The sequence below is a fragment of the Melopsittacus undulatus genome, chromosome 7 (genome assembly GCF_012275295.1).
Source record: "Melopsittacus undulatus isolate bMelUnd1 chromosome 7, bMelUnd1.mat.Z, whole genome shotgun sequence".
Lineage (NCBI taxonomy): Eukaryota > Metazoa > Chordata > Aves > Psittaciformes > Psittaculidae > Melopsittacus > Melopsittacus undulatus.
The window spans coordinates 250,890-278,013 of record NC_047533.1 but is presented as its reverse complement, the minus strand read 5'-3'; the positions used below and the strand labels follow the sequence as shown (position 1 = coordinate 278,013).

The window sequence follows — 27,124 nt, the reverse complement described above, 5'->3', positions numbered from 1 at the left end:
CCCAGCACCCACCATGGGGGGGACCCCAACACCCACCATGGGGGGGGGGGACCCCAACACCCACCCCGCAATGGGGGGGTCCCCACAGCACCCACCATGGGGGGAGGACCCCAACCCCCCCCGGGGGGGTCCCCCCCAGCACCAACCCCCCCCAGTTTGGGTCCCCCCCATCTTTATAGCCCCTCCCCCATAGGGGCTCTCATTCCAGTTTCTCCCCTCCCCCCCCCGCTGTGGGGTCAGACCCGGGGGGAGGGGTCAGGGGGGGTGACGGGGGGGTCAGACCCGGGTCTGGGGGGGGGAGGGGCTGAGCCTCGCGTCCAGAGAGAGGCTGCGGGGGCGGGGCCGGGGGCGGGGCCTGGGGCTGCCCCCCCGGGGGGGGGAGGGGCTCGGGGGGGGTCCCTCGAAGAGCGAGAGCCACGGGGGGGTCCTGGGCTCCAGCATCACCTCCTCCGACGGCTCCAGGGCTGCGGGAGGGCAGCGGTGACCCCCAGAGCCGGGGGGGGCTGACCCAGAGCAGGGACTGACCCATAGCTGGGACTGACCCATAGCTGGGATGTGCCCCATAGCAGGGACTGACCCATAGCTGGGACTGACCCATAGCCGGGACTGACCCATAGCTGGGATGTGCCCCATAGCAGGGACTGACCCATAGCTGGGACTGACCCATAGCCGGGACTGACCCATAGCTGGGATGTGCCCCATAGCAGGGACTGACCCATAGCTGGGACTGACCCATAGCCGGGACTGACCCATAGCTGGGACTGCCCCATAGCTGGGACTGACCCATAGCTGGGACTGACCCATAGCTGGGACTGACCCATAGCTGGGACATGCCCTGGGGGTCGGGCAGCTGGGATGTGCCCTGGAGCCACAAGGCTGGGACAGCCAGGATGGGACCTGCCCATGGTGTGTGTGGGGCTGGGCTGTTCCCCACGGCTGTGCCCCATGGCCGGGGCCCCCTGGGGAAGCACGGGGGGATGCAGAAGGTGGGTATAGGGATGGGCAAGCAGTGGGGCAGGATATGGAGCAGGGCATGGGGCAAGTTGTGGGTCAGGGCATGGGGCAGGTTGTGGGGCAGGGCATGGGGCAGGCTGTGGGGCAGATTGTGGGGCAGGCTATGGGGCAGGGCATGGGGCAGGTTATGGAGCAGGGCATGGGGCAGGCCATGGGGCAGAGCATGGGGCACGCTGTGGGGCAGGCATGGGGCAGGTTATGGGGCAGGTTATGGGGCAGGGCATGGGGCAGGCATGGGGCAGGCTGTGGGGCAGGTTGTGGGGCAGGTTGTGGGGCAGGTTGTGGGGCAGGGCATGGGGCAGGCATGGGGCAGGGCATGGGTAGGGTTGGGGCAGGTTGTGGGGCAGGCCATGGGGCAGGGCATGGGGCAGGCATGGGGCAGGCTGTGGGGCAGGTTGTGGGGCAGGTTGTGGGGCAGGTTGTGGGGCAGGTTATGGGGCAGGTTGTGGGGCAGGTTGTGGGGCAGGTTATGGGGCAGGTATGGGGCAGGCATAGGGCAGGTATGGGGCAGGCCATGGGGCACTGCCCTGCACTCACCCAGCTCATGGTACAGGGACCCCTGGCGCGGCAGCACCGCAGGCGCCCGGCGCGGCTGTGGCACCTCAATGGGCATCAGCTCCTCACAGCACTGCTGCCAGCGGCCTGAGCAACACAGCCCCATGGGCACAGCATGGGGGGCAGTGGGGGGGGCACTGGGATGGGGGCTCAATGGGATGGGGATCCTGTGGGTTGGGGTCAAGGCAGGGCCAGGGCCATGCAGGGATGGGGCTCTGCTGGTGCAGGGGTCCCAGTGGGAGCAGTGGGGTTCAATGGGAGCAGTGGGGTCTCAATGGGGTCTCTATGGGAGCAGTGGGGTCTCAATGGGAACAGTGAGTCTATGGGAGTAGTGGGTCTCTATGGGAGCAGTGGGGTCTCAATGGGAGCAGTGGGTTCAATGGGATCAGTGGGGTCTCAATGGGGAGCAGTGGGGTTCAATGGGGTTCAATGGGAGCAGTGGGGTCTCAATGGGGTTCAATGGGAGCAGTGGGGTCTCAATGGGAGCAGTGGGGTCCCAGTGGGAGCAGTGGGGTTCAATGGGAGCAGTGGGGTCTCAATGGGGTTCCAATGGGAGCAGTGGGGTCTCAATGGGAGCAGTGGGGTCTCAGTGGGAGCAGTGGGGTTCAATGGGAGCAGTGGGGTCTCAATGGGGTTCAATGGGAGCAGTGGGGTTCAATGTGGTCTCTATGGGGTCTCAATGGGGTCAGTGTGTGTGGGTCGGGCTCTGGTGCTCACTGAGGTCACAGAAGTGTTGGCTGAAGGTCTCCATCCATCTCTGGGCCTCGTTCGAGCTCTCGGCCACCAACGTGTAGGTCACAGCATCGGCCCCGACCCCATTGGTGACGGTCAAGGCAAGGGGGGGTCCTGGTGCGTCCGGCTCCAGCGCCCGAACACGGGTGTCCTGCAGCACCGGTCACAGCAGGGACCCCCCATAGGAACCCATAGAGCCCCATAGGAACCGGGGACCCCCATAGGGACACAGAGATCCCAAAGGAACACAGGGACCCCCAATGGAACATGGGGACCCCAAAGGAAACCGGGGACCCCATAGGGACATGGGGACCCCATAGGAACACAAGGACCCCAAAGGAACACAGGGACCCCCATAGGGACACAAGGACCCCAAAGGAACCCGGGGACCCCCAGAGACCTCCAAGGAGCCCCAAGGCACCAAAGGACCCTTGAGAAACCCCAAACACCCAAAGGAAGCTGAATGAACCACAGGGACCCCCCATACACCCCAAAGACCCCCAAGGAACCCCAAAGACCCCCCATCCCCCTCAGAGACCCCAAACCCCCCCCCAGGGACCCCCAAGTGCCCCAAGTCCCGTTGCTCTCCCCTATACGGCCCCCCCGGACCCCCCCCCCCCCCCCCACCTTATTGACGCTGATGCAGAGCTCGGGGGCTCCGCTCTCCGCCTGCCGCTGCTGCCGGTAGCAGCTCAGCTGCGTCCCCTGCAGGACACAGAACAGGCGCCTGCCCCCAGGCTGCGGCGGCCGGTGCTCAGGGCAGGGCTCGGGGGGCACCGGGAACCCCCAGGGGCTGCTGCACCCACTGGGACCGGGACCCCCCCCCCGGTACTGCTGCACCCACCGGGACCCCCCCCAGCGCTCCGCCCCCACCGGCACCGAGTGAGCGGCTCCGGGTCCCCAATCCCCCATCCCAAACCCATCCCCTTCCTGGCCCCATCCGCAGTCTCAGCCCCGGACAGGTCCTCATCCCTGTCCCCATCCCGTTGTTGTCCTGACCCCATCCCACCCCATTGCACCCGTCAGCATCCCTGTTTGTGTTCCCATCCCGTCCCCATCTCATCCCTGCCCCCCCCATCCCTGTCCCCATCCCGTTGTTGTCCTGACCCCATCCCACCCCATCCCCATCCCATCCCATTCCCCCATCCCCTCCTCTCCCCGCTCACCTCCACCCTCAGGTCTCCGCTGCTCCGGGGCTGGGCCATGCACCAGGGCTGTGCCGTGAGGCGGCAGCAGACGCTGCCATAGAGAGGGACCAGCCCCGGACCGTCCTCTGGGGGGTACACGTTAGTGGGGAGGGGGCACCGGGAGCAGCACCCACCGGGAGCTGAGGGGGAGCCCACAGGGACACCAGGAACCGCCAGGACCCCCCAGCACCCACTGACACCCTGTGGGCACCCACCGGAGAGCCCTGGCACGTGGTGCAGGTGGGTGCCATGTGACACCATGCTGTGCCCTGCCCTGCCATGCTCTGTTGTGCACTGATGTGCTGTGCAATGCTGTGCTGCTCTGTGCAGTGCTGTGCAGTGCAGTGCTGCGCTGTGCAGTGCTATGCAGTGCTATGCAGTGCTGTGTGTGCTGTACTACTCTATCCCCCACCTCACACTCACCATTGGAGTCAATGCTGAGGTCATGGGTCCGGAATCCATCCTGCACCTCAGGCAGGGACAGAACCGTGTGTGCCAGGAGCTGGAACCGGGGACCCCTGCGGGGGGGCACGGGGGTCACGGGGGGGTCCGGGGGGGGTCACGGGGGGGTCAGGTACTCACGGGGCTCCATGGGGCAGCAGGGGGGGGTCTGGGGGGGGGGGGTCACGGGGGGGTCACGGGGTCAGGTACTCACGGGGCTCCATGGGGCAGCAGGGGGGGGGGCCGGGAGGGGTCACGGGAGGGTCACGGGGGGGTCACAGGGGTCACAGGGGTCAGGTACTCACGGGGCTCCATGGGGCAGCAGGGGGGGGCTCCCGTCCCCATCCCCCCCCTCCATGTGGCTGCGCAGGCGGCGCCCAGCAGAGCGGCCCAGGGAGGTGCTGAGCAGGGAGGCCAGGCTGCGGGGGGGGCACCCCCCAAGTGCTGCCCCATAGAGCTCCAGGCGCAGCTCGAAGTCAGGGCCCACATCGGGGCTGCGGAGACAGAGGGACACAGGGACCCCAGTGACCCACAGGGACACACAGAGACCCACAGGGACACACAGGGACCCACAGTGACCCCAGTGACCCACAGTGACCCCAGTGACCCACAGTGACCCACAGTGACCCACAGGGACCCACAGTGACCCACAGTGACCCACAGGGACCCACAGTGACCCCAGTGACCCACAGGGACACACAGTGACCCACAGTGACCCCAGTGACCCACAGTGACCCACAGTGACCCACAGGGACCCACAGTGACCCACAGTGACCCACAGGGACCCACAGTGACCCCAGTGACCCACAGTGACCCACAGTGACCCACAGGGACCCACAGTGACCCCAGTGACCCACAGTGACCCCAGTGACCCACAGTGACCCACAGTGACCCACAGGGACCCACAGTGACCCACAGTGACCCACAGGGACCCCCAGTGACCCACAGTGACCCACAGTGACCCACAGTGACCCACAGTGACCCCAGTGACCCACAGTGACCCACAGTGATCCCCATCACTGCCCCCCAACCATGCAGGGACGCCCCAGGTCACCCCCCAACCACAGCATGGGGGGGTCAGGGAACCCCCATGGGCATGCAGGGGGGCACAGAGCAGAGCCCATGGGGGGGGACAAAGGGAAGGGATGGGGGAGCCCCATGTTGGCAATGGGAAAGCAGGGGACCCCCGGGGGGGACAGTGGATCCCATTGTGGGGGGAGGGACCCCTAAGGAAAAGACAGGGGGGGGGCAGAGGAGCCCTGGGGGGGGGGATATAAGGAGAGGGCAGGGGACCCACCAAAGGGTCAGATGGGGGGGGACGGGGACCCCAATGGGGTGAGAGGGGAGGGGAGAGACCCCCAAGGGTCTCCCTGGGGGAGATAAAGGGGGTCCAGTCCCACATGGGGGGCAGGGGGGGCATAGAACCCCTGGGAAGAGGAAGGGGGAGGGGCCCCCTAAGGGGATGTGGGGACCTCAGACTGGGGGGGTCAGGGAGGTGAATGTGTCCCGGCCCCCCCCGTGCCCCCCCTCACAAGAGGACGGCTCCCTCGAAGCAGATGTCGGTCAGGGTTCGATCCACCAGCACCATGGGGGTGTCCTGGATGTCAGCCCCCAGCTGCAGGAGGCAGAACACGGCGCAGCGATGGAGCTCTGGGGGGGGCACAGGGTCAGGGGGGGCCGGGGGGGGGCGGTGACCCCACAGCTCCCCCCACTCACCGCCCTTGTTCCCGAAGTATTCCGTGTCCTTCCACATCAGTGGGATGCGCAGGTCTGGGGGGAATGGGGGTGGTGAGGGGGGCTCAGCCCCATGGGGGCCCTGCCTGACCCACAGAGACCCTATGGGGGGGGGGCAGAGACACCTGGGGTGGGATAAGGGGGTGCAGGGGACCCCAATAGGATGCAGGGGGGGAATGGGGGGGAGGGGGTGCCCCAGTTTGGGGCTGGGGCTGCTGGGACCCCCCCATACCCGAGAGGCAGACGGTGCCGCGGCAGGGGACGCGCTCATCCGTGGGGCTGGTGCCTGAGGGGCTGTGGGGGGAGCAGGAGCTGGGATGGGATGTTCCTATCCCGGCTGTGTGTGTCCCCATCCCAGGTGTGTGTGTTCCTATCCCAGGTGTGTGTCCCCATCCTTGTGTCCCCCATTCCCAACGTCCCTCACTATCCCCCTGTCCTTGTCCTCATCCTGGTGTCCCCATCCTCGGTTTCCCATCCCAGTGCCCCCATATTCCTGTCCCCTCTATCCCAGTGTGTGTGTGTCCATGTTCCATTTCCCCTGCCCATACCCTGGTCCCCTCCATACCCCATTGCCCCTGTTATTCCTGTCCCCCCATCCCAACGTGTATCCCTCCAACCCAGTCCCCACATCTCAGTCCCTCTTATATCCCATTTCCCCCATTATTCCTGTCCCCCTCATCCCGGTGTGTGTCCCCCTATCCCATTCCCTCCTATATGTTGGTCCCCCCATCCCCATATCCCTGTCTCCCCCAACCTGGTGTGTGTGCCCCCATCCCATTCCCTGCCATTTCTCTATCCCCTCCCACTGCCTCCATTCCCGTTGCCCCCATCCCACCCCGTCCCCACTCCCGTTGCCCCCATCCCATCCTGTTCCCATTCCCGTTGCCCCCATCCCATCCTGTTCCCATTCCCTCTGCCCCCATTCCCGTTCCCACTCTCGCTGCCCCCATTCCCATTCCCGTTGCCCCCATCCCCTCCCGTTCCCATTCCCGTCCCCACTCCCGTTGCCCCCTCCCGTCCCCTGGGGTCTCACGGGGGCCTCAGCTGCGCCTGTTTCCTGCGCTGGAGCTCAGCGCTGAGGGCCAGGACACGGCTGGAGCTCAGCAGGAGGCTCTTGGCCGCTCCCAGAGCCTGCTCGGGGCGGCTGCAGGCGCTCAGCAGCCGCCGGGCCCCGTCCCGGAGCCGCAGCTCCCGCTCCAGCCGCCGCCGGGACTCTGCGTCCTGAGGGGGAGACAGGGATGGAGACGGGGAGAGAGACCGACGGAGACAGGGATAGAGGGGGAATGGGATAGAGAACGGGATAGAGACCGACAGAGACCGGGATGGGATAGAGACAGAGATGGAGCGGAACAGACCCAAAGAGACCGGGAATGGGATAGAGACACGGACAGACACAGGCACCGCCCGTTCCGCAGCCGCAGCTCCGGTTCCAGCCGCGGCCGCAACCCCACATCCTGCGGGAGAGACAGGGACAGAAACAGGTACAGGAAACAGGAGAGAGGTAGGGACAGAGACTGGGATGGAGATGGGGATAGGGACCGGGATGGGGACAGAGACCGGGACAGAGACCGGGATGGAGACGGGGATAGGGACCGGGATGGAGTCGGTGCCACCACAACTCCGCATCCTGCGGGACAGGGATAGAGACAGGGACGGGACAGGAACGAGGATAGGACGGGGACCTCTGAGCATCCACGTCCTGAAGATCGGGACAGAGACAGGGGGAGTGGCACCGAGATGGGATCGGGAAGGGGACAAGGATGGCACCGGAACTGACACGGGACAGTGGAACGGGCACCGGGATGGGACACTGGGATGGGGACAGCGGGTGCCCCATGGATGGCCCCACTGATGTGCCACATGCCCCACGGATACAGCACATGCCCCAGAGCGGAGACACCTCCCAGACACACCACGTACCCCACGGGGAATCATGCACCCCACGGCTGTGCTGCGAGCCCCATAGACGCATCCTGTGCCCCACAGAGGAACCACGTGCCCCATAGATAGAGCGTGTACCCCACGAGGCAACCATGTGCCTCACGGATACACACGTGCCCTAGAGGCACATCAAGCACACCACGGGGGATCCACGCACCCCACAGATACCCCACAGACGCCCCACGGATGTGCCACGCACCCCACATGGGTCCCCACAGAGGACCCATGTGCCCCACAGCCACGGCGGAACAACACACCCCACAGATACACCCTGTGCCCCATAGATGTGCCACGTGCCCCATAGATACACCCTGCGCCCCACAGGGACCCCCCCCCCACATATTTACCACGTGCCCCTAAACACCCCACTCCCCCTCCTTTCCCCAGCCCCACAACTCACCACCAGCACCAGCGCCTGCCTGAGCCCCCCTTGTCCTGCCTGCACCCCCTTTGTGCCCCCTGCAACCCCCTTGTGCTGCCTGCACCCCCCTTGTCCTGCCTGCACCCCCTTTGTGCCCCCTGCACCCCCCTTGTCCTGCCTGCACCCCCTTTGTGCCCCCTGCACCCCCCTTGTCCTGCCTGCACTGCCCTTGTGCTGCCTGCACCCCCTTTGTGCCCCCTGCACCCCCTTTGTGCCCCCTGCACCCCCCTTGTGCTGCCTGCACCCCCTTTGTGCCCCCTGCACCCCCTTTGTGCCCCCTGCACCCCCCATAGAGCAACATCACCAATTGCCACCAATAACCCCCAAACAGCAGTTTATGGGGGGGGAAATCAGACCCCCCCCCAATCCCATGGGGTGATGCTCCCCATAGACAAGGGGGGAAGACCCATTCCATGGGACCCCCCAGGACCCCCCTGGATCCCCCGGACCCCCCGAAGGGGGGGTCCGGGGGTCCAGGGGGGTCCTGGGGGGTCCTGAAAGTGGGATGCGGGATAAAGGGGGGGGGGGGGGGATCCCGGAATTCCTACCTGGAGGCTCATGGCCATTTGCCGGATATAGAGCATATTGAGGTCCTCTAGGATCTGCAGCTTCTCCCTCATTGGGATGCGTCTTCCCCTCCCCTCTCCCTCCATCGGGATCCCCCCGTTTAGTTTGGGGGGGGCCGGATCCCACATTCACCCCCCAAGTCCCAAAGGATGATCCAGGGCTGGTTGGGAATGGGATTTGGGTTTGGGGAACCCCCCCCGCAAGGAGCTATAGGGAGAAAAAGGCTCTTTTGTCATGGCTGGAATGGGGCAGCCCCACACACCCCACACACCCCCCCCCCAAAGCCGCCTCCTCCCGGGATCAACCGGGAACAACCGGGAACAACCGGGTACTGTCCGGGAAAGGGCAGCGGGGGCGGGGGGGGGGGGGTGGGAATGGGGGGGATAAGGGGGGATAAGGGGGATAAAGGGGGACGACCATAATGGGGGTGCTGGGAAGAGGGGACAATGGGATGGGAATGGTGGGATAAGGAGGGATAAGGGGGATAAAAGGGGATGACCATAATGGGGGTGCTGGGAAGAGGGGACAAGGGGATGGGAATGGGGGGATAAGGGGTGCTGGGGCGCAGGGTCAGGATGGGTGCAGGGATGGGGACAGGATTGGGGGTGCAGGGATAGGAGAAGGGATGGAGCTCAGGGGGAGTCGGGATTGGGAGCAGGGTTTGGGTTGGGACTGGGTGGGTGCAGGGATGGGATAAGGGGTGTCCCGTTTCAGGTGCTGGGTATGGGGTGCAGAGGGATAAGGGGTGCTGAGGTGCAGGGTCAGTATGAGTGCAGAGGATGGGGATAGAAGATGGGGTACAGGAGACAAAGGGGGTGCAGGGACAGGAGAGGGATGCAGGGGTGGGATAAGGGGTGCCTGGGATGGGGATAGGAGCTGGGTGCAGGGATAGGAGAAAGGATGCAGGGAATGGGATAAGGGTGCTGATGTTGGGGTGCAGGGTCCAGGTCTGGGTTGGGGTGCAGGGAGGACACAATGTGCTGGGATCAGGGTGCAGGAGTTGGGGTGCAGGGGACAAGGTGTGCAGGGACAGGAGTTTGGGTGCAGGGTTTGGGGTGCAAGGATGGGATAAGGGGTGCTGGGATGGGTGCAGGGTCAGCAGAGGGGGTGCAGGAGCTGGGGTGCAGGGGGCAGGATGGGTGCAGGCACAGGAGGAGTTCTGGGCTTCGGGTGCAGGGTTAGGGTGCTGGGGTGGGGGTGCATGACCAGGACAGGGTGCAGGGGGTGGGCACTGGGGTTGGGTGCTGGGGTTGGGGTGCAGGGCACAGGATGGGGTGCGGGGATGGATAAAGGGGTGTGGGGGGAGGGGTGCAGGGCAGTGGGACAAGGTTTATGGTGCAGGGAGGGGGTAAAGGGTGCTGGGATCATGGGGCAGGGTCAGGATGGGGTGCAGTGCTTTGGGTGCACGGGGGGTTAAGGGGTTCTGTGTTGGGGTGAATCAGGATGGGTGCAGGGGATTGGATGCAGGAGCTGAGGTGCAGAGAACAAGAGGAGGTGCAGGGAGGGGGTTGGGTGCAGACGTTGGGGTGCAGGGGACAAGGGAGGGGATGAGGGGTGCAGGGGTCAGGGTGCAGGGGTCAGGGTCAGGATGGTGCTGGGCTGGGGTGCGTGGGGGATCGGGGGGTGCTGGGGTAGGGAATGGGGACAGGGCTGGGTCCGGGTGCGGGAGGTGAGGAGCGGGGGGGGGGTTCGGGGTTCAGGGTTCGGGGCCGGGCAGGGTCCGGGTGCGGGAGGGGGGACGGGACCCGGATGAGGGGCTCAGGGACACGGGTGCCGTGATCCGGTGCGGGTTCGGGCTCAGGACGGGGGGGGGGGGACGGGGCCGGAGCCGGAGCCCCGGGGGGTGTGTGCGCGCTCCCGGTCCCTACCCGAGTCCCGGTCCCGATCCGGACCCCGCCGCCGCCCCCCCCACCGCGGCTCCGGTGCGCGCACACCCCCCCCCCCCCCCGGTACCTTCCGCCGCTCGCGCTCCAGCTCCGCCGCGCGCACAGGAAGGCGGCGCGCGCCCGCCCCCGGACCGCCCCCCCCCCCCCTCCCCTCCCCTCCCGGTCCCGGCCCCGGCCCCGCCCGCGGCACCGGCACAGGGGGAGCGGGGACCCCCCCGAGCAACCGGAGCCACGAGTGCACCGGGACACCCCCCGTGCACCCCATGGCGCTGTCCTCGTGTCCCGTGTCCCGTCCCCCCCCCGTCCGGACCGGGACCTCCCTCCCATGTGCAGCCGGCACCGGGTGAACCGGGACACCCCAAAGGCACCTTCCCCCCCCCCCCATCACCACCACGTGAAGTTGGTACTGGGAGCACTGGAACCCCTCCCAGATGCACCAGTACCCCCCGTGTGCACCAGGACCCTCCATTGCACACCAGGACCCCCCAGTATGCACCAGGACCCCTCCTAAAGCACTGCCTGGCTCTGCCGTGTGAACCGGGACCCCCGTTTCATGTGCATCTGGTACCGGGTGAACCGGACCCCCACCATGCACCGGGACCCCATCACCACCGTGTGCAGCCGGTACCACCGTGTGCAGCTGGTACTGGACCCACTGCTCCCCCTCAGTATGCACCAGACCCCCCCCCCCCCATACACTGGGACCCCATCACCACCATGTGCACCCGGTACTGGGCGCGTTGCCCCCCTCAATATGCACCAGGACCCCCCCATACACCGGGACCCCATCACCACCATGTGTATCCGGTACTGGGCACACTGCCCCCCCTCAATATACACCAGAACCCCCCCCCATACACCGGGACCCCATCACCACCATGTGCAGCTGGTTCTGGGCGCACTGCGCCCCCTCAATACGCACCAGGACCCCCCATACACCGGGACCCCATCACCACCGTGTGCATCCGGTACTGTATGCACTGCACCCCGCCGAATATACACCAGAACCCCCCCATGCACCGGGACCCCCGCTCCTCGTGCCGACCACGTGCCCGGTGCACGAGGGTCCCGGCCCCTCCCTGTCCCGGTCCCTCCCCGCCCCCCCTGCCCCCCCCCGTGTCCCGGCCCCTACCCGCCCCCCCGTCCCGTCCCGTCCCCGCCGCTCCGCCCTGCCCCGGGGCCGGTGCCGGGGGCGAGCACCGGGCGGTGCATCGGGTAACACCGGCCGTACCTGAGCGGCGGCGTCAGGCACCGGCAGCCCCGGGCGCTCGGTGCGGCAGAGCATGGCCCGGGCCGGGGCACACCCGGTGGGTCCGCGGCTCTGAGACCGGGGGGATCCGGATGCACCGGAGGCAGCGGGAGCAGCGGGGCTGGCACCGGGTGGTACAGGAGGGACAATGAACCGAGTCAGGGCGGGTGCAGCTGCGGGGACACAGAGGGGTGGTTGTGTGTCTGTGTGTTGTGTGTCTGTGTGTGATTGTCCATGTGTGGTTGTCCATGTGTTGTCTGTCCATGTGTTGTGTGTCCGTGTGTTGTGTGTCTGTGTGTTGTGTGTGCATGTGTTGTGTGTCCATGTGTTGTGTGTCCGTGTGTTGTGTGTTCATGTGTTGTGTATCTATGTGTTGTGTATCCATGTGTGCTGTGTCCATGTGTTGTGTGTCCATATGTCATGTGTAGTGTATCCATGTGTTGCGTGTGCACACGCCTGTGCACGCACACGGGACGGGCCCCACACGTGTGTGTGTGAACCCGTGTGCATTGAGCGGCTGCGGGGCTGTGCTCGCGCACGCTGTGTTCCTCCCGGGGGCGCGCACGTTGTGCACGGGCCGCGCGCCCTGCGCTCGCACACACACGCTCTACGGCAGCGCCGCCCCGGCCCCTTTGTCCCTTGGCTCCTGTTTCCGACCGGGCTGCCCTCCCCGTTGCTCACGTGCCCACTTCAAAGATGGCGGTTCCAGCACTTCCGCTAACCCACACCCGTTCCCTCTCCGGGCGGAAGTGGTCCGTCCGCACTCGGTTCCCCCAGCGGCAGCACAGCGGCAGCGGATGAGCAAGGCCTGGCGGCGGGGCCGGATGGAGCCCGGCGGGCACGGTGAGGGCCGGGGGGGGGGGGGGTCGGGGCCCGGCGGTAACCGGTACCGGAGCGGAGCTGACACCATTGCCCCCGCAGGAACCGGGGCCGAGGGCGGACACGGCTCCCACCGCAAGAAGCACAAGAAGCACAAGAAGAAGCACAAGAAGCGGCACCACCATGAGGGGGTCGGGCCGGGACCCCCCGCGCAGCCGCAGCTCAAGCTCAAGATCAAACTGGGGGGGCAGATCCTGGGCACCAAGAGGTGAGGGGGGGTCTGGGGGGGGGTGAGGGGGGTCCTGGAGGGGGGGGTCCAGGGGGGGGTGAGGGGGGGTCCGGCTCCGCCTCACCGTGTGTGTGCCCCCCCCCCCCCCCCGACAGCGTCCCCACGTTCACGGTGCTGCCGGAGGCGCCGCGGTCGCCCTCGCCGCTGATGGTGGTGGATGAGGATGAGGAGCCTGCGGAGGGGGTGCCCATTGAGCAGTACCGGGCATGGCTGGGTGAGAATGGGGGTAACGGGGATGGGATGGGGGGGGTTGGATGTGATGGATGTGGGGGGGGTGCCCATTGAGCAGTACCGGGCATGGCTGGGTGAGAACGGGGGTAACGGGGATGGGACAGGGGGGGTTGGATGTGTTGGATGGGGGTGGGTGCCCGGTGCCCCTTGCACTGCTCCTGGTGCCCCCCGCACTGCTCCCGGTGCCCGTGGTAGCTTCAGGAGCGGGGCCGGTTTGAGCCCCCCCTCCCCGGTGACCCCATCCCGGTGCAGATGAGGACAGTAACCTGGAGCCGTCGCCGCTGCCGGAGCTGGACCCCGAGAGCTGCTTCCCGGCGCGCGAGGAGGAGGAGGAGGAGGAGGAGCGATGGCTGGATGCCCTGGAGAAGGGAGAGCTGGATGACAATGGAGAGCTCAAGAAGGAGGTGGATGAGTCCCTGCTGACGGCTCGGCAGGTACCAGGGGGCACCGGGGGGGTCAGTGTGGCCGTGGGGGTGGCGGCACCGGCACCGGGCTGCTCACCGGGGTGAGATGTGGAGCCCCATAGCGGGTGTGAGGCCTGGCGCTGACGGTGCCCTCCTGCCCCACAGAAAGCTCTCCTGCACAAGCAGCAGAGTCAGCCGCTGCTGGAGCTGCCCATGGGCTACAAGGCCAAGGAGCTGACGGAGGAGATGCTGGTGAAGCGCGAGGAGCGGGCGCGGAAGCGGCGGCTGCAGGCGGCCAAGAAGGCAGAGGAGAACAAGAACCAAACCATCGAGCGCCTCACCAAGACCAGCAAGGCCAAGGTGAAGACGCTGCGGGAGCGCCGGGCCCGGCCGGCTCCGTGTCCCGTGGTGCACTACCGCAATGCTGCCGACGGCATCACCGTGTCCTTCCCGGCGGGGATGGCGCTGCCGCTGCCGCCGGTGTCGGTGCCGGCTGTGCCGCCGGTGCCGGTGCTCTGCAGCGTGGCCGGTTGCGGTAACGTGAAGCGGTACTCGTGCTCCCGCTCCGGGCGGCCGCTCTGCAGCCTCGCCTGCTACCGCCGCAACCTCCAGCTCATGGACGCTGCAGCTTAGCCTGGTGCTGGCGGCGATGGGGGCACTGGTGCCTCTGGCATGGACATGGGGGCAATGGGGTGGGGGGGGTGGGGGTCTCATTAAAGGTTGTTGGTGAAGGAGCCGTGTGTGGATCCACCAGGATGGGGGCATGGATCCATCCCCATCCCCACCGCAGAGCTCTGGGGCACCAGAGCAGCGCTCTCCCCGTATCCTTACTGGGCTGCCCGGCCCCCCCCCAGCCGGAGCGGAGTGGCACAGCCCGGCCCTCCCCCCCCGCCGGAGGGCAGTGGTACAGCCCGGCCCCCCCCCGGCTGGAGCGCAGTGGTTCAGCCCGGCCCCCCCCACCAGAGCACAATGGTACAGCCCGGCCACCCCCCGCAGCCGGAGCGCAGTGATACAGCCCGGCCCCCCCCACCGGGAGCACAATGATACAGCCCGGCCACCCCCCCCAGCCGGAGCGCAGTGATACAGCCCGGCCCCCCCCACCGGGAGCACAATGGGACCGCCCGGGCTCCCCCTGCTCCAGGTACTGGTACCGACCGCTGCTCTCTCCCCCCCCTCCCCGGGCGCGTTGTGGTACAGCCCATGTGGGCGGGGCATGGGCGGGGTCCCTGCGGTAGCTCCCATTGGCTGGGGTCCTTCCAGGCAGAGATCGGCGGTGCTGATTGGTCGGATCTGCGCCAATCAGGAGCCTGCACAGCGCATTGGTAGGGAGGGCCCGTGAGGAGCCGCAGAGGAGCGCTCCTATTGGTCCGCTCCGTTGTCAGTCACGTCCGAGGGGCGTGGCTCCGCACGCGGTTGGTGGACGCCGCTGCCAATCCGGTCTGGGGGGCGGGGCTCAGTCCCTTTGTCTCTGTTGTTGGGCGTGACTTTGGGGCAGACGGCTCCCGATTGGCAGACGCAGAGCGGCGGCGGCGTCGCCGATTGGCTGAGAGCGCCGAGGCGGCGTCTGATTGGTCCGAGCGCGGCGGCCGCGATGGCGGCGGCGGAGGCAGCGGCGGCGGCGGCGGCGGCGGAGGGGGGAGGGGGGCGGGGGGGGGCGGGGCCCCGGGGGGGGGCTCTGAGCGCCATGGAGCGGCGCGGTGGGGGCGGGGCCTCGCCGCAGCCCCGGCAGGTAACGTGACCGCGCGTCCGTGTCCCTCGTGACCGCGCGTTGTGCCCTCGTGACCGCGCGTCCGTGCCCTCGTGACCGCGCGTTGTGCCCTCGTGACCGCGCGTCCGTGCCCTCGTGACCGCGCGTCCGTGCCCTCGTGACCGCGCGTGTGTGCCCTCGTGACCGCGCGTCTGTCCCCTCGTGACCGCGCGTCCGCGCCCTCGTGACCGCGCATCCGTGCCCTCGTGACCGCGCGTCCGTGCCCTCGTGACCGCGCGTCTGTGCCCTCGTGACCGCGCCCCTCGTGACCGCGCGTCCGTGCCCTCGTGACCGCGCATCTGTGCCCGCAGGCTCGGGAGCACTGCCCCGGGGTCAACAATCGTCCCTACGTGTGTGAGACCGGTCACTGCTGCGGGGACAGCGGCTGCTGCACCTACTACTATGAGCTGTGGTGTGAGTGTGGGGCTGGGGTGTGGGGTCAGTGTGGGGCTGGGCTGTGGGGTGAGTGTGGGCTGTGGGGCTGTGGGTCCGGGTCTGGGCTGACCCTGCTCCGCTCCTCCCCGTAGGGTTCTGGCTGCTCTGGACCATCCTGCTCCTGCTCAGCTGCTGCTGTGCCTACCGGCACCGTCGGGCCAAGCTGCGGCTGCAGCAGCAGCAGAGGCAGCGCGAGATCAACCTCATTGCCTACCATGGGGCCTGCAGCTACCCCAGCTCCATGATGGACCTCAGTGAGTGCCAGCCCCAAGCACCCCCCATGCCCTCCATCCCCCACACCCTTCTCAGACCTCCCCATCCCCTCCCATCCCTCCTGGTACCCCCCATTCCCCTGTATCCTTCCCACATCCCCCCCTATCCCTCCCCATCTCTTCCCTTCACCCCTTCCCCTCTGTGTCCCCCCACATCCACCCCCCACCCCCCTTGTCCTTCCCGAGCCCCTCACATCCCTCCTGGACCCCTCAGTGCTTCACATCCTCCTCTCCCCCCATATTCCTTCCATTTCCCCCCCTGCATCCCACCCCACATCCTCCCTGAGCCCCAACCTTCCCCTCCTGCATCCCTCCCATGTATTGTCCCTGTGTCCCCCCAGCTCTGCCCCATCCCAGTTCCACCCCCCCCAGGTCCGGTCCCAGCAGCACCCACACTGGGGGGCCCTGCCCTGACCGGAGCCCCCTCTTCCCCCCCAGGGCTCTTGGCCTCCTTCAAGCTGCCGGCATACGAGGAGGTGACCCACGGCCCCGGTTCTCCGCCGCCGCCGTACAGCGCAGTGCTGGTGCCATACAGTGCGGTGCTGGTGCCGCGCAGCAGCAGCCTCAGCTCCGAGCGCTGCAGCAGCTGCTCCTGCGGCTGCAGCTGTGCCACATCCCCCAGCAGCACATCCCTGTCGGCACCGGGCACCGACGCCACCAGCACCACCAGCGAGGACGGCGGCAGCAGCGGCACCGGTAGCACCGGCACCGCAGGCAGCTGGGAGCTGCCACAGCCCTGCGGCCTCACCTCCAGCACGGACTTGTGTGAGGCTGACGCGCAGCCATGCTCAGACATCGAGGAGGGTGAGGAGGAGGAAGGTGCCGCGCTACGGGACGAGGGCACCGGCGGCACCGGGGAGCACTTCCGGCACCGGCGGCTGACCGGGGACTCTGGCATTGAGGTGGGACGGTGCCAGGAGGAGGAGGAAGAGGGTGAAGGCTCCCGGCTGCTGAGCAAGGCCAGCCCCAGCCCCCCACCCCCCTACAGTGAAGGGCCCAGCTCCCCAGTGCTGCCCATCTGAGCCCACCCTGGTGCTGCCCCACAGCTCTGCTGCTGCCCCACAGCTCTGCTGCTGCCCCATGGCTCCCCCCGGGGTCTGGACTCTCCTATGGAGCCCCTGGGGGGCCTGGGCCCCATCAGCCCCCCCAGCACCCACTGAGCCTGAACTGCTGCCCATGGTGGGGGGAAGGACTGGTCAGGTCTGTAGCATTGTTGCCATTAAAGAGCTGTGGCAGCACCGTGGCTGTACTGGGAGCACTGGGGAAGCACCACGAGCCGGTTGTGACCCCCAGGAGAGGCACAGACAGCGCACGGGGTGTGGAGGTTTATTGTGGGGGGCACAGGAGCCCCCCGGCACCTGAGACAAGGCAGAACCGCGCGGGCAGCACTAATAGTCCTCGGCCATAGCCAGCACCACCAGCGCGGTCCAGCCGGCAAAGGGCCGGCAGCCCTGCCCGCGCCCGTTGCTGTCGCTGTAGTGCTCCCATAGGAAGCCGCTGTCCGCGTGCTGCCGGTACACGTTGGTGATGAGGTTGTGGCGCAGCTCCCGGTACAGCTGTGCCGCGCGCTCCCGGTGCGGGCCCTCGGTGCTGGCGTAGCCGTGCAGCGCCCGCAGCGCCAGGTAGTTGATGTTGAGCCAGACGGAGCCGCGCCAGTACGGGGGGTCGTGCTGGGTGTTGCGCCGCAGGTAGAACGCGCTGTCCCGCGCCAGCGACCGCAGCCCATAGGGCGACCAGAGCTGCCGCTCGCTGCGCATGGCGTCCAGCACCGCGGGCAGGTGCGGGGAGTCCGCCCGCAGCAGCTGCAGCAGCACCGGGAACAGGCTCACGTAGCCCAGGGCATCCACGAACCGGAGCCGTGGAGCCTCCCGCACCTCCCGCACGAGCTGCGGTGCTGCCGGCGGCTGTCCCGGTGCTGCCGGTGCCGGCGGCTGCCAGCGCATGGCCACGGCCGCGCTGTGGTTGCCGTAGTCGGCGAAGGCTCCGAGCTCTGGCGCCCAATGCATCTGCTCCAGGAGCTCATTGTCAGTGAGCGCCTGTGCCGCGGCACGGAACGGCTCCACCGGCTCACCCAGGCGCTCAGCCACGGCCGCCAGCACGCGGGCGCCCAGCGCCATCCAGCAGCGCAGGTCCAGGTGCCGCTCCTGCGGGGACGGGTGTGAGGCGCGGGGGTAATCGTCCAGCCCCGACGCCAACGTCTTGGGGTTGAGGAAGCGCTGGTGTTCGGTGTCGCGGCCGCGCCAGCGGAAGCTCAGCGGCTCCGGCCCGGCCTGCGTGCGGTTGAGCCACGCGTACCACGCGCACAGGCGCGGGAACAGGCGCTGCAGGAAGGGCCGCGGTGCCGCCGGCAGCAGCCGCTCCAGCGCCAGCAGCAGCGTTGGGGGGTTCGCGGTCTCGCTGCTCTGCAGCACGAACTCGGGGGGCACCTTGGCCCGAGCCTCGTCCCCCAGGATCTGCTCCCGCGGGATCCAGCCCTCGGCGTTCATCAGGTCCAGCCAATGCGCCAGCACCTCCCGGCTCAGCGCCGGGTCCCACCGCGACACCAGCAGCTGGTGGAAGCCTTCATCCCATAGGAACCCACGGGGGAAGAAGGAGCGGGAGGGGACGGCCGTGAAGAGCGCGGCCTCGGCTCCGGGCACCGCGGGCTCACCGGGCGCCGCCTGCACCAGGGAGTGCCCGTGGAAGTACCCGATGCCGCCGAGCACCTCGCTGAGCGCGGCCTGCGCGAACCGCTGCTCCGGTACCGTGAACCCCTTCCCGGCCAGCCCGAAGGTGGCCTCGAAGCGCTGCCGGAAGGCAGCCTCATGCCGCGCCATGGCGGCGGAGAACGCGGCTCCCGCCAACGGCTCCGGCGCCGGTGCCGCGCTGCCTGACTCAAACGTCACCTCCAGCACCGCCGGCGGCTCCAGCGTCACCTGGTGCAGCAGCACCTGCCCGCGGGGGGGGTCACCGGGCAGGCCCCCGGACGGGTACAGGGCGAAGAACCGGCGCCGCGGCCGCCCCGGTGCCGAGAACACCGAGCGGGGGCTGAGGCTGCTCCGCACCAGCTCCGTCAGACGGTGCAGCCCTGGGCTCGGCGCATCCAACCAGTGGTAACTGGGGACGGGAAGAGGCCGTCAGGGATGGGGACACACAAGGGGGGTATGGGGGACACCGCGGTGCTGTACCTGGCGTGTTTGGGGTCCCCGGAGTCCGGCACCGTGGGGCGCAGGAAGCTGAGGGTGAAGTGTCCCAGCTCCTCTGTTGTCCCTTTGACCACAGCCAAACGTGTCCCATTCTCCACCTGCGGCTCCAGTGTCCCCTGACCGTCTGTGGCCGCGTAGAAGAAGAGGGAGAGCAGCGGAGGGGGAGAGGTTGTGTTCTGGGGATGGAGATGGGAATTGGGTTGGGAAGGAGCCTGAAGTGCCACAGGGACCAACCTCTTCCACTGGAGCAGCTGCTCCAACCCCTGTGTCCAACCTGGCCTTGAGCACTGCCAGGGATGGGGCAGCCACAGCTTCAACCCATTCCCATGTCCCATCACCCTCATAGGGAGGAACTTCCTTGTATCCCATCCAGCTCTTCCCTCTCCCAGCTGGAAGCCCAAGCTCCTCATCCCATCCCTGCATCCCTTGTCCCAAGCTCCTCATCCCATCCCTGCATCCCTTGTCCCAAGCTCCTCATCCCATCCCTGCATCCCTTGTCCCAAGCTCCTCATCCCATCCCTGCATCCCTTGTCCCAAGCCCCTCTCCAGCTTTCCTGCAGCCCCTTTAGGCACTGGAGCTGCTCTCAGGTCTCCCCTTCAGGAGCCTTCTCTTGTCCAGGCTGCCCCAGCCCAGCTCTCTCAGCCTGGCTCCAGAGCAGAGCTGCTCCAGCCCTCGCAGCATCCCCATGCTCCCCTCTGCCCTCACCTCCATCCCCATCCTCACCTCCGTCCTCGCTGTCACCCTCCAGCTCCAGTCCCCTCCGTGTTCCCCTCCGGGTCTCTTCAGGAACTCTGTTCTCAGCTCCACGGTCCCGTCCCGGATCTCCTGCACCCCGAAGCTCTCCCCGTCGTGCATCACCCACCCGTACCGGCCGAGCCCGTCGCTCTCCTCGCACGTGTGCCTGAGGCCGCCGCCACCTTCCTGCTGCTGCAGCCACATCAGCCCTGCCGGTACCGGGGTCAGTGCCGTTACCGGGGCCCGTGCGCGCTCCCGCTGCCGCCCCGCCCCCTTCCTGCTGCTGCAGCCACATCAGCCCTGCCGGTACCAGGGGTCAGTGCCGGTACCGGGCGGGCCGTGCGCGCTCCCGCTGCCGCCCCCCCCCCCCTTACCGGTGACGAGCGCGCGGGGGCTGCGGGTCTTCATGCCGAAGTACACGTGCGGCCGGTACGTGCCCCAGAACCGGCTGGGGGCAGCCCCGGGGCCGGTGGAGCCTGGCGGGAGCGCGCGCGGCGCCGGGTGCGGGCTGACGAGGCGCGCGCCCGCGCCCCACGTGCCCCAGCGCGCGGCGGAGCACAGGGCGGCGGCGGCCGCGAGCGCAGCGGCCGCGGCCACGAGCGCGGCGCGTGCCCGGCCCCGCCCCCCCCGCCCCTCCCGCGGCTCCTTCCGCGGCCCCCGTGCGCGCTCCCGAGCCCCGGCCCCGCCGCGCCGCCGCCGCTGCTCCCCCGCCATGCTGCGGGCGCGCCGCTTGCGTCATCGCGCAGCGACGGCGGCCGCGGGGGCACCCCCTGGTGGGCGGGAGGGTAACGAGCAGGGTACGGAACCGGGGGCGGAGCCGCCGCGTTGGAGACCCCCCCTCTGCCCCACGGGGGGGCTCCGGGGACGGGGTTGGGGGGCACAAGCTCAGGACCCCACCGGGGGGGGTGTGTCCGGTAACAGCCCCGGTAACAGCCTCCGGTAACAGCCGCCGGTAACAGCCCCCGGTAACAGCTCCCGGTAACAGCCTCCGGTAACAGCCCCTGGTAACAGCCCCCGGTAACTGCCCCCGGTAACAGCCCCCGGTCACTGCCGGACCCGCCCGGTACCGCCCTCACCCACAGAGCGGAGGATGAGGATGAGGAGGAGCAGCCCCCTCGGGCTGTTTGTCCCCCCCGGTGCCCCCCCGGTACCACCGATACCCCTCGGTACTCCCCTGTGCCCCCCCCGCAGCCCCCGGTACTCCCCACACCCCCTCCCCTCCCTCCGGCCCCGGTCTCAGCCGCAGGGCACGGGGCAGGTCCCGGTCACGGTTTATTGCCCGGAGGGGTCCCGGATGCAGGGCAGCCCCGGGACTCGCCACCGGCGAGCGCGGTGCAGGCGCAGAGCCAACCACTGCTGCTGCCGGCCCGGTACCGGCCCCGCAGCACCGGCAGCGCACGGACCCGGAGCCACCGGAGGCTGCAGCGGGTCCGGGCCCTGCGCGATCCCCGCTGGGGGCTCCGGGGGGTGGGAGCCGTGGTCCGAGCCTGGAGGGGAGGAGGGGATGGAGCCGAGGGGTCCCCAGCACCGCTTGATCCATGGAACCAGCGGGGCCGGGACTGGGATGGACACAGCCAATGGGGCAGCCGAGGGGAGAGGGACCCATCCCAATCCCATCCCGTCCTTGTCCCCAGCCTCAGGTGACCGTCCCCATCCCTTCCCTAACTGCATCCCCATCCTCATCCCCATCTGATCCCATCTCCATCCCCTCCCCATCCTCATCCCTGTCCCCATCCCATCCCCATCCCCATTCCCATGTCTCCATCCCCACCCTTATCCCTATCCCATATCCATCCCCACCCTATTCCCATCTCTATCCTCATCCCCACCCATCCCATCCCATCCCTGCTGCCATCACATCCCACCCCATTGTAATCCCCATCCCATCCCCATTCTCATTCCCATGTCCCCATCCCCACCCTTGTCCCTATCCCATATCCATCCCCACCCTATTCCCATCTCTACCCTCATCCCCACCCATCCCATCCCCATCCCTATTCCCATCCCCGCTGCCATCTCACCCCATCCCCATTGTAACCCCCATCCCACCCCCATCCTATCCCCACCCGCAGACCCACAGCAGTGCCTGATGCTGCTCCATGGCCGCGCTCCGGCTCTGCCCACAGCTCCCGGCTGCTGCAGGAGGCACAGGATGGCTCCATCCATCTGCTGGAACACGCTCAGAGCCACCAGCTCCCGTCGGGTCTCCGGTGCCAGCCCCGAGCGCTCGGAGCCCACCAGCTCCCGCACCAGCTCGAAGTCCTGCCTGAGCTGCAGCGCCCCCTGCAGGCTGCGGTGTGGGGAGCTCAGCACGGACGGGGCCGGCGGCACCACCGGTTCCCGGTGCCCGTTCCCGGTACCTGAAGCGGATGCGCTGCTCCAGGATGTGCTCCATCCAGGCCTCCAGGAAGGCTGTGGTGCCCCCGGCCATGGCTGGGGCCTGCGCATCGCGGGGCAGCAGCCGCGCTCCCTGCAGCACCTGCCCCAGCACTGCCTGTGCTGCGGCTGCTGCGTATGCACTGGGGCAACTGGGCAGCTCTGGGGCACGGAAACAGCGTCAGGACTGTGTGTGCTGCTGCCTGTACTGTGCTGCTGCCTGTACCCTGTGCTGCTGCCTGTACTCTGCTGCTGCCTGTACCCTGTGCTGCTGCCTGTATCCTGTGCTGCTGCCTGTACTGTGCTGCTGCCTGTACCCTGTGCTGCTGCCTGTACCCTGTGCTGCTGCCTGTACTCTGCTGCTGCCTGCACCCTGTGCTGCTGCCTGTATCCTGTGCTGCTGCCTGTACTGTGCTGCTGCCTGTACCCTGTGCTGCTGCCTGTACTGTGCTGCTGCCTGTACTGTGCTGCTGCCTGTACCCTGTGCTGCTGCCTGTACTCTGTGCTGCTGCTGCCTGCACTCTGTGCTGCTGCCTGTACCCTGTGCTGCTGCCTGTACCCTGTGCTGCTGCCTGTATCCTGTGCTGCTGCCTGTACTGTGCTGCTGCCTGTACCCTGTGCTGCTGCCTGTACTGTGCTGCTGCCTGTACTCTGTGCTGCTGCCTGTATCCTGTGCTGCTGCCTGTACTCTGTGCTGCTGCCTGTATCCTGTGCTGCTGCCTGTACTCTGTGCTGCTGCCTGTATCCTGTGCTGCTGCCTGTACTGTGCTGCTGCCTGTACTCTGTGCTGCTGCCTGTATCCTGTGCTGCTGCCTGTACTCTGTGCTGCTGCCTGTATCCTGTGCTGCTGCCTGTACTGTGCTGCTGCCTGTACTCTGTGCTGCTGCCTGCACTCTGTGCTGCTGCCTGTACCCTGTGCTGCTGCCTGCACCCAGCACCCTGCTCCCTGCCTGCAGCCCATGCACCCACACCAGGGCACCCAACGCACCAGGTCGCAGTGAGATCCTCCAGTGCTTGCCCCGGGGCATGGTCTGGTGGAAGATCTGAGCTGACATCCGCTTGCAGCCAGTGGAGAACATCTGCAGCACAGCCCCTGAGAAGAGCTGGGGCAGAGGGGTGGGAAATGGGATGCGATAGCCATGGCACAGCAGTGTGACCACAGCATGGCACAGAATGGCCACAGCATGGCACAGAATGACCACAGCATGGCACAGAATGGTCACAGCATGGCACAGAATGGCCATGGTTCAGCTCCCAGAGGTGCATACCTGGATGCTGGTGGCCATGGAACAAATGTGCTGGCAGAGCTGGAGCTCCTGGCAGGACATCAAAGGGGGGGATGGAGGTGGGGAGACATCCTCTGGCTCCGGGAAGGTTCCATTCACCAGCAGCACCAGTTTGTCTGTCTCCATCTTCAGCAGCTGGGATACAGGGGGGAGATGTAAGAAGAGGCAGCCCCACAGCAGCCCTATGGCAGCCCTATGGCAGCCCCACTGCAGCCCTATGGCAGCCCCACTGCAGCCCCATGGCAGCCCCACAGCAGCCCTGTGGCAGCCCCGTGGCAGCCCCATGGCAGCCCCACAGCAGCCCCACCGCAGCCCCATGGCAGCCCCACAGCAGCCCTATGGCAGCCCCATGGCAGCCCCACAGCAGCCCTGTAGCAGCCCCACAAGCCATCCCCACCCCACAGGTACCTGCAGGTCCCCCTGGGTGACGAGCAGGAACTGGGGCAGGGCCCAGGCTGCCAGGTACCTGCAGGCTCTGCCGGTCAGCCAGGAGTGAGCAGCCTGCACCGTGGCCAGGCAGCAGCCCAGCACCTGCAGGCGCAGGCAGGGGGGGCCGGGAGGAAGGTCTGTGGGCACAGAGGTGGGATGAGATGTGGGGCAGGACCCTCCGTGTCCCCGTCCCCCCCCCGGACCCCACTGACCGGGCAGGGGGCGCAGGCAGCGCAGGGCCAGGCCCAGGCCCGGGTACAGCCCCTGCAGCAGCATCGCTGTGCGGCTCCGCACCGGCCCCGACGCCGGCACCGCAGCCCCGGAGCACTTGTCAGAGAGAGCTGAGCCCAGGGCGCGGGTGAAGCCTGTGGGGACAGGGGGGTTAGCCCCATAGCTCACATCCCGCACCCCATTGCTGGAACCCCCATAGCTCACATCCCACACCCCATTGCTGGAACCCCCATAGCTCACATCCCACACCCCACTGCCAGAACCCCCATAGCTCACATCCCACACCCCACTGCCGGAACCCCCATAGCTCACATCCCGCACCCCATTGCCGGAACCCCCATAGCTCACATCCCGCACCCCATTGCCGGAACCCCCATAGCTCACATCCCGCACCCCATTGCCAGAACCCCCATAGCTCACATCCCACACCCCATTGCCGGAACTCCCATAGCTCACATCCCACACCCCATTGCCAGAACCCCCATAGCTCACATCCCACACCCCACTGCCGGAAGCCCCATACCTGAGTCCCAGCTCCGGAGCACCCCATGGCACAGCAGCCTCAGGCTCAGCCGCCCCAGCTCCTCCCAGCACTCCCGGGACACGGGAGCTGTGGGGGACGGGAAGGGCTGTCAGGGCACAAGGAGCAGCCCCCGTTACCGGCCCCTCCGCGGCCCCCACGTACCGGCACCGATGGCTCTGCTCAGCTCAAGCACCGCGGCCGGGCCGGTCCCACCGGGCAGCAGCTCCGCACTGTGCCCCAGAGCAGCGGCCGCAGCGCCCCAGAACAGCGGCCGGTACCGGGCGAGCAGGGCCTGTGCCGCCGGTTCCGCTGCCCAACCGGCACAGTCTGGCTCTTGGGGCTCCTCCGGTGCCGCCGCCGGTGGCTTCTCCTTGGGCACATGGAGGACGTGGTGCTGGAGGCTGCTGGATGAGGCCACCAGCACCCCCAGGAGGAGCCCCATGAGCTCCTCATCCTCCGTGCACAGCACCCGCAGGGTCCCAGTGATGCCGAGCGGCTCATCCCGGCCGCAGGAACCTGTGTCCGCTGCGGCCCCGAGCTCCGGTGGCCAAGGCACCACAGTGTCCTCCCAGCGCACGGGCTCATCCCCACCGGCACCGGCCCGTGGCTGCAGGAAGGGCCGGAGCCGCTCGGCCGCCATCCGGCCCCGCTCCGCTGCCACAACCTGCAGCACCCGGGACACCGGGAAGGGGCGGGCTGCAGCCTCGGCAGCACCGGGACGGCCGTCGGGGCCGGTGGGAAGGCAGCGAGCAGAGCTCAGCTCTGGCTCCAGCTCACCCAGCGCCCGGTTGTAGAGCTCCAGGCCCTGGAAGAGGTCTGAGAGCAGCTCCGGGAGGGAAGCAGCAGCAGTGCCGGTCCGGGCCAGCGCCCGCAGCCTCGCCTCCGCCAGGTGCTCAGTGAGGCTCAGCGCCTGCAGCGCCAGCAGCACCAGCGCCCGCCGCATGTGCGCCACGGCCTCGCTGCGGTGCAGCACCAGCTCCCGCAGCCACGGGTCCTCCCGCAGCCGCCGCCGCAGCGCGCTCCAGTGCCCGGTGTGCACCCGCAGCTCCCGGCACAGCTCCCGCAGCGGCGGCGCCGGCTCCGGCTCCCGCAGCAGCACCAGCAGCCGCCGGAGGAAGCGGGACGCGGACCGGAGCCGTCGGGTGTAGTCACGGGTGAGGCAGAGGAGGTGTCGGTGCCGCAGCAGCGCGTGCAGGGCCGCGCCGCGCTCGGCCACACGCGGGTGCACCGGGTGGAACGAGAAGGCCGTGGCGGTGCTGGTGCCGGTGCCAGTGTCGGTGTCGCAGGGCAGCGGCCGCACGTGGCCGTGGAAGGTCTCGGTGCGCGGATCCTCCCGCACACAGAGGCACCGGCTCAGCCCCGGGAAGCTCCGTTCCAGCGGCGTCAGAACCGCGGAGCCTTCATCCTCATCCTCCTCCTCCTCCTCGTCCTCGCTGCCGGGGCCGCGCCGCCGGGGCCGCGGGGGCAGCAGGCGCCGCAGGCCGGGGCTGACGCAGCCGCGCAGCATCGCCTCTGCCTTCCGCAGGGACCGGGACAGCGGCCCCGGGGAGCTGCCGCCTGCGGGAACCGGGACCGTCGGTGTGGGGCAGCCCCGGTGCGGTCCCCCCGGTGCGACCCCAGCAGGGACACGTTCATTGTAACGGGGTCCCCGGCCCGGCCCTCACCTGCCCCGGGGGGGGCCCCTCGGGCAGCCCCGTCCCCCGGTGCGCCCAACACCGGCGGCAGCAGCGGGATGAGAGCACCGGGACCGGCGGCATCGCGGACAGGGACCTGCGGGAGGGGCGGGGCTAAGGCTGACGGGGGCGTGGCCTGAGCCGGTGGCAGCCGCGGAGTCGCCCCCGTGGCCACGCCTCCCGCTCAGACCACGCCACCTCCCCCCGTTGCCATGGAGACGCTCAACGCGGCTCGGGCCTGGCCCAGCACCGGGCCCGGTCCCGGCGCTGCCCCCGGTGATGGGGCTGATCCCGGTGCTCGGCGCCCGTTCAGGGCCTCACCTGCGGGGAGGGCTCCGCTCCATGCCGGTCACCGCCGCCGTCCTCCATGCTGGGCCATGGCCGGGGGCGGTGAGAGGAAAGAGGCTTAGGCCGCGTTAATCCGCAGGAACGGGCAGGGCTGACCCGGCCGGAGGTCAGAGCAGCGGCACCGGGAGGGGGGCGGTACCGGAGCACCGGGGCTCGGCCGGGAGCGCGGCGGGGCCTGCGGGACCGGCCGCGGAGCCGCAGAGCTGCTCGGTACGGGCCTCGCCGGCCGCCGTCCTGCCCGCACCCAGCATGGCGGCGGCGCAGCCCCGGCAGGCGCCGGGCTCACTTCCGGTCCGCCCCGAGCCCCACTTCCGGTCCCCGCGGGGCGATGCGGGCGGCGGGCGGGGAGCGGAGCCCGGGACCGGAACCGGAACCGGAGCCGTCCGGGGGCGGGGCTGACCCCCCCGCGTGCC

General features: G+C 68.5%; 5 protein-coding genes across 6 annotated transcripts; 2 read left to right on the top strand and 3 right to left on the bottom strand.

Annotated features, from left to right (window-relative positions):
- Nucleotides 1-199: 199 nt before the first annotated feature.
- RTKN (rhotekin) lies at nt 200-10,594 on the bottom strand. The gene is made up of 14 exons (XM_034064768.1): nt 10,546-10,594; nt 8,574-8,799; nt 6,697-6,884; nt 5,896-5,957; nt 5,646-5,699; nt 5,462-5,579; nt 4,235-4,423; nt 3,912-4,006; nt 3,468-3,574; nt 2,929-3,006; nt 2,287-2,452; nt 1,552-1,656; nt 366-464; nt 200-228 (listed from the first exon to the last, which is right to left on the bottom strand). Exons 2-14 carry the CDS (start codon nt 8,718-8,720, stop codon nt 200-202), a joined length of 1,437 nt encoding a protein of 478 aa, XP_033920659.1. The 5' UTR covers nt 8,721-8,799; nt 10,546-10,594.
- A 1,134-nt stretch (nt 10,595-11,728) lies between these two features.
- INO80B (INO80 complex subunit B) lies at nt 11,729-14,120 on the top strand. 2 transcript variants are annotated; one of them, XM_034064851.1, is made up of 6 exons: nt 11,729-11,827; nt 12,477-12,570; nt 12,649-12,814; nt 12,931-13,049; nt 13,319-13,500; nt 13,636-14,120. In XM_034064851.1, the coding sequence occupies exons 2-6, from the start codon at nt 12,525-12,527 to the stop codon at nt 14,101-14,103; spliced, it is 981 nt and encodes a 326-aa protein (XP_033920742.1). In that variant the 5' UTR covers nt 11,729-11,827; nt 12,477-12,524; the 3' UTR covers nt 14,104-14,120. The 2 variants fall into 2 exon arrangements, with proteins under 2 accessions (XP_033920742.1, XP_033920743.1); XM_034064852.1 differs by lacking the exon at nt 11,729-11,827 and adding an exon at nt 11,844-11,861 and having other exon boundaries at nt 12,478-12,570.
- Nucleotides 14,121-15,145: 1,025 nt separating this feature from the next.
- Nucleotides 15,146-17,163, top strand: WBP1 (WW domain binding protein 1). The gene is made up of 4 exons (XM_034065039.1): nt 15,146-15,199; nt 15,529-15,631; nt 15,745-15,906; nt 16,363-17,163. Exons 1-4 carry the CDS (start codon nt 15,155-15,157, stop codon nt 16,944-16,946), a joined length of 894 nt encoding a protein of 297 aa, XP_033920930.1. The 5' UTR covers nt 15,146-15,154; the 3' UTR covers nt 16,947-17,163.
- A 71-nt stretch (nt 17,164-17,234) lies between these two features.
- Nucleotides 17,235-20,353, bottom strand: MOGS (mannosyl-oligosaccharide glucosidase). The gene is made up of 4 exons (XM_034065038.1): nt 20,220-20,353; nt 19,834-20,054; nt 19,092-19,285; nt 17,235-19,020 (listed from the first exon to the last, which is right to left on the bottom strand). Exons 1-4 carry the CDS (start codon nt 20,251-20,253, stop codon nt 17,313-17,315), a joined length of 2,157 nt encoding a protein of 718 aa, XP_033920929.1. The 5' UTR covers nt 20,254-20,353; the 3' UTR covers nt 17,235-17,312.
- A 751-nt stretch (nt 20,354-21,104) lies between these two features.
- On the bottom strand, nt 21,105-27,103 carry CCDC142 (coiled-coil domain containing 142). The gene is made up of 11 exons (XM_034064767.1): nt 26,685-27,103; nt 26,355-26,460; nt 24,853-26,247; nt 24,691-24,777; nt 24,149-24,301; nt 23,916-24,073; nt 23,490-23,642; nt 23,210-23,324; nt 22,206-22,383; nt 21,924-22,135; nt 21,105-21,332 (listed from the first exon to the last, which is right to left on the bottom strand). The coding sequence occupies exons 1-11, from the start codon at nt 26,730-26,732 to the stop codon at nt 21,118-21,120; spliced, it is 2,820 nt and encodes a 939-aa protein (XP_033920658.1). The 5' UTR covers nt 26,733-27,103; the 3' UTR covers nt 21,105-21,117.
- Nucleotides 27,104-27,124: the final 21 nt, after the last annotated feature.

What these genes read in the sequence shown, in the direction of transcription:
- RTKN (XM_034064768.1), bottom strand. Translation starts at nt 8,720, where the DNA reads ATGTGGGATCCGGCCCCCCCCAAACTAAACGGGGGGATCCCGATGGAG. An exon ending in AAATGGCCATGAGCCTCCAG is followed by an intron (nt 6,885 to 8,573) that starts GTAGGAATTCCG and finishes TCTCCCCCTCAG; the next exon opens with GACGCAGAGTCCCGGCGGCG. An exon ending in CGGCACCGTCTGCCTCTCGG is followed by an intron (nt 5,700 to 5,895) that starts GTATGGGGGGGT and finishes CATTCCCCCCAG; the next exon opens with ACCTGCGCATCCCACTGATG.
- INO80B (XM_034064851.1), top strand. Translation starts at nt 12,525, where the DNA reads ATGAGCAAGGCCTGGCGGCGGGGCCGGATGGAGCCCGGCGGGCACG. An exon ending in GATGGAGCCCGGCGGGCACG is followed by an intron (nt 12,571 to 12,648) that starts GTGAGGGCCGGG and finishes TTGCCCCCGCAG; the next exon opens with GAACCGGGGCCGAGGGCGGA. An exon ending in GCAGTACCGGGCATGGCTGG is followed by an intron (nt 13,050 to 13,318) that starts GTGAGAATGGGG and finishes ATCCCGGTGCAG; the next exon opens with ATGAGGACAGTAACCTGGAG.
- WBP1 (XM_034065039.1), top strand. Translation starts at nt 15,155, where the DNA reads ATGGAGCGGCGCGGTGGGGGCGGGGCCTCGCCGCAGCCCCGGCAG. An exon ending in CCTCGCCGCAGCCCCGGCAG is followed by an intron (nt 15,200 to 15,528) that starts GTAACGTGACCG and finishes CTGTGCCCGCAG; the next exon opens with GCTCGGGAGCACTGCCCCGG. An exon ending in CTACTACTATGAGCTGTGGT is followed by an intron (nt 15,632 to 15,744) that starts GTGAGTGTGGGG and finishes TCCTCCCCGTAG; the next exon opens with GGTTCTGGCTGCTCTGGACC.
- MOGS (XM_034065038.1), bottom strand. Translation starts at nt 20,253, where the DNA reads ATGAAGACCCGCAGCCCCCGCGCGCTCGTCACCG. An exon ending in CCCCCGCGCGCTCGTCACCG is followed by an intron (nt 20,055 to 20,219) that starts GTAAGGGGGGGG and finishes CGGTACCGGCAG; the next exon opens with GGCTGATGTGGCTGCAGCAG. An exon ending in GGGGACCCCAAACACGCCAG is followed by an intron (nt 19,021 to 19,091) that starts GTACAGCACCGC and finishes TCCCGTCCCCAG; the next exon opens with TTACCACTGGTTGGATGCGC.
- CCDC142 (XM_034064767.1), bottom strand. Translation starts at nt 26,732, where the DNA reads ATGGAGGACGGCGGCGGTGACCGGCATGGAGCGGAGCCCTCCCCGCAG. An exon ending in TCACCCAGGGGGACCTGCAG is followed by an intron (nt 23,643 to 23,915) that starts GTACCTGTGGGG and finishes CCTGTATCCCAG; the next exon opens with CTGCTGAAGATGGAGACAGA. An exon ending in GAGCAGCGCATCCGCTTCAG is followed by an intron (nt 22,136 to 22,205) that starts GTACCGGGAACG and finishes CCCACACCGCAG; the next exon opens with CCTGCAGGGGGCGCTGCAGC.